The sequence below is a fragment of the Phaethon lepturus genome, unplaced genomic scaffold (genome assembly GCF_000687285.1).
Source record: "Phaethon lepturus isolate BGI_N335 unplaced genomic scaffold, ASM68728v1 scaffold29223, whole genome shotgun sequence".
NCBI lineage: Eukaryota > Metazoa > Chordata > Aves > Phaethontiformes > Phaethontidae > Phaethon > Phaethon lepturus.
Window position 1 is genome coordinate 1 of NW_010531622.1, and position 4037 is coordinate 4037.

A 4037-nucleotide genomic window follows, 5' to 3' on the forward strand; every position below is an offset into this window, starting at 1 on the left:
GGGCCACCGAGCCCGGCGGAGAGCCCTGCCCGGCGCGCCTTTAGGCCGTGGGCAGCTTCGGTTCGAACTGAGCGAGCAGGTTTCACTTCCAGGCCAGGGCTGCGCTCGCAGGCCCTCGGAGCGGGGGAGGCACGGCGGGTAATCTTCAGAGGTGCGGAGATAATTACCCAGGAGACTCCAGCCCCGGGCCGCCCAAACTAACCGGATGGTAGAGGCAAGAACGCTCCCATGTATTGCTCAAAATCTTGATTCTTTATTAATAAAATACTTCCTAGCTTTAGCTTCAGTCATACCAAAAGTTTAATCAGCGCAGTTTCCTTTTAACACAGAAATACAAGCCCTCAGCTTTCCAGAGGGGTAAGACATGGGCACCTGAAAAATACCTGACAAATTATGTCTCAGGGACATGAGCTCTTTGTCAAACAAGAAATCTTAGGACTGACTTTGTTTCTTCTTAGTTTAATTCATAGTCTAAGGCTTCCTATCAGGGTACTATGGCAAACCTCCACCATGTATAAATGCTATGCAATCAAATAATAAAAAAAACCCCAACATATCAGTCCATACCTTATTCAAAGTCTTCCATACTAATTATAACAAAAATTTGTATAAATTCTTTATGTAGCCTCAGCTGCAGACTTTCTAGCCAGCAAACAGCCAGTCAGTAGAAATTTAAATACAATTCAAGATTGGTCTTGATAATTTAGGCAGGTGATCCGTACTTCAGAACTTACATATTTTTAGTCCTGCAAGAAAGTGGCTTAAAAGGTTACAATAAAAACTTGATTTATTTAAAAAACAGTACAAACAATGAATGCAATTTAATTCTATAGGAATGTAGTAAATAAGTTGTGTGTGTACACACACACACAAAAAATGAGGTGAGTTTTGGAAGTTACTTTAAATCTTGTAAAGAACTGCCACTAAGTCAAAACTCAGAGAACGCAGTGAGGAAGAAAACCAGCACCTAACCCTGGCACCAAAGGTGGGAAATAGTCACCCTGTCAAGAGCTGTATAATTGAATTCTTTGAATTTGTTATTGCTGGGATACAATGGAATAACTCATTTGAAGTACTCTTTTTTTAAAACATCTTTTTCTTCATAGTTAATTTTACTAACAGTCCAACTAATTCAGCAACATCACCATCCACCATTGTCTTCTTTAAAATTATGTATTTTGGGAATACACAAGCCAAAAATCTGAGTTTGATCTGTGTGGGCTAACACATCTAATTGTATACTGTTTACCACATAGCCCACACAGAAACTTTAGTTCATACCTCTGTAGGATCTGTAAAAGATCTCCAGAGCAGAAGCAACTCTGCTCCTGTGCCAAGCCGTGCCACGCGTACAGGCCACCATGCTGTAAAAATCTTACTCGATCTACAAAGCGCAAGGACCTCTTCAGAAGGGCAAAGTAGAACTGTATCGCCTACTTCAAGTCCGTGAAAAATAAGCCGATCAAAGCAGCTTAATAAGTATTTTTAGTTCATGTTTTTTCATATTTCTTTACTTACCACTTTAATCGCCATGAATTTGCTTTTTACAGATTCAGCAGTTGATAAATAAAGCAGATTTTTAGACAATACTGTAATTTACAACCAACACATTCAACAGTTCATTCTTACATACTTCTAGTCCATACAAACTCCCACGTTACCAATAAGCGGGAAATTCTGTTCCTGTTTCAGCATCTCAAGATTATTCCTGATGTTCGTGCTCCTGTCCCGGGATCAGCCACCGAATGCTCTCAGTTCGAACGGTAGCGTACATGACAAAGCTAGCCAGAAAGAGTAAAGAAAAGAGAAGCAGCCAGTCTATGCCTTTTGTCAGAACGCTAGGCAGGGGGCCTTCCCAGTCTTCCTCGGTCACAGCCACATCACTTTTAGCTTCTATACCTAAAGAAGAAAGCACCTGATCAACACCAGTAATCATCGGTAAATACAGAGAAGTTGGTTCTATCTGGAGCTTTTTTCCTGTTCTCAGACTAAGGCATGTGTACAGCTAGACTTAAAATTTTGGTGAGACAGTCCTTGTATGTTAATGTGTATCTATCATACCATTTAGTTACATAAAAACATAATCATTTTTATGTGTATTTTCATAATAGGAGGAGGCTTGTTCTGTCCTTCCACAGCACAGCCTTGTGTAAATTTGTCTGTTTGTTTTTAGTGGAGGGGTTTTTTTTTAGTATTTCTGCTGTATTAGGAAATACAACAGTTTCTGGCCTCTAATGAAGGCCCTCGTAGGCCCATGCAAGGGCCTTTTCTGCCTCTGTCCGGAGGAACATACCGCCAAAGAGCCAGAGAGCTGGCTCATAACGTGGACAGCCACATGATGGAAACCGGAATCCTTTTGTCTCCTCCAGGACAAGAACCGACACCATCTTATGCCACAGCTGCTGTCAGCCTTGCATGGCTCTGGCAATGATCCCAAGGTTCATCTGCCTTTATTCCCAAATTAAGTATTTGGGCTGGAAGATCCTTCAATCCTTCCAGCACTCTCTCTAGCTACACCCTGCTGTTTCCCCCTACTCTGTGACAGCAGCCCAATAAGTTGAGTTTCTGCGTTCAGCACACCCTGAAATCCAGCTCACCACAGCAACCTGCTGGGTCCTCTCAGGGTCTTCATGAAATTTGTTTTAAAGAACAAACACCAGGGAGAGGAAAGCCCAGTTTGGAGCTAAAAGCCAACCTGTTCATCCTACTGACACATCAGGGCTGATTTGCATACCTGTTTGATTAAAAATGAAGTCTTTGAGTGTTTCCAGCGTTCTGTCTGTATGATTAAATCTAGCCATAGGTTTAGCACCTTGGAAAAGGAGGATATTTGGTACAGCCACAGTTCCAAATCTAGTTGATAAACTGGTGGACACAAAACAAATACAAAGCATGAAGGAAAAGAAATCTGCCAGAGGAAGAAATAAACATGGTTACAATACCGAAAGTGTCAGTTTTACTAAATTAAATGCCCCTTTACAAGAAAAAAAATAAAAATCACACCTGTTTTTAAAACACAGTTTGCTAACAGAAATAAACTGATGGTAGAGCACAGGAACTGTAAATTACCTGCTGTGCTGAGATGCATCCAGCGCCAGGAAGTGAAGAGTTGGAAATGCTCGAGGTAAAGAATTAAAGTGAGGTGCTAGACTGGCAGAAAAGCGGCACCATGGTGTATAGAACAAGACTAACGTACAGTCACTGCTGTTTGGGTTTAAGAACTCCATGAGGTCCTTGGAGAAAGCAGAATAAGAAGAGATATAGACAATAAAACAACAATATTAGTTAATATATACTGGTATTAGCTAAATTCTACTAATTTAGTAGAATTTACTAATTCTACTGATAGGAATTCTAATTCTAAATAGGAAGGCATCATTCAGTGATCAGTTGCATAACTGACAAAATTTATCAAGTAGCTGCACATTTTTAGAGTTTTAACCTTTTTAAAACACATAATTGCATTTAACCTTTTTTAAAGGTTGGTTTAAAAGCTTATTACTTAAAAAATACATATACGCATAACTATTACAAGAAAGAAGCTAGAAACAGGCACTGGCAATAAGTGCCATTAACCATTTCAGAGAGAGACACTAATCCACGCAGCAGGAAAGCTGACAGTTCACTGCAGGCACACAGATGAGAGGCAGAGGCATGCAGACTGAGCTATATCTCCATTTTTGTTTCTGCTCAGAATGACACGAAAAGCCTCCTTGCCCAGACATTTCCTCTTTTCGCTAGCACAGAGGATGTTACCCAAGGAAATTCGCCAAGTCAAACACTGAAAGAAACACATACATGGTGCTGGCAGAGCATCTTCCAGCATCCTCACACGTTCAGAATAACACCAAGCAGCGAAGTGGGCGATCCACGTACCTGAGAGACGTTCAGGATCTGCAACGTGAAGCGGTCGATGCCGGTGATGTTTCTTTCTTCGCAGTTCACTTTGGGGCCTTTGGCGCTGTCGGTGCTATTCGGCTCCTCAGCGGGTGCGGGCAGCACCGTCTCCAGCGCGGCCTGCTCCCGGCCCTGGCTGC

At 41.7% G+C, this 4037-nt stretch overlaps 1 protein-coding gene across 1 annotated transcript; it reads right to left on the reverse strand.

Annotated features, from left to right (window-relative positions):
- Positions 1 to 1702: 1702 nt before the first annotated feature.
- On the reverse strand, positions 1703 to 4029 carry TXNDC15 (thioredoxin domain containing 15; the record flags this gene model as incomplete). Its single annotated transcript, XM_010284627.1, has 4 exons — positions 1703 to 1899; positions 2735 to 2865; positions 3070 to 3233; positions 3877 to 4029. Coding segments are annotated over 4 exons (645 nt in total), but the record flags the coding sequence as incomplete, so codon positions are not given.
- Between the last annotated feature and the right edge of the window lie 8 nt (positions 4030 to 4037).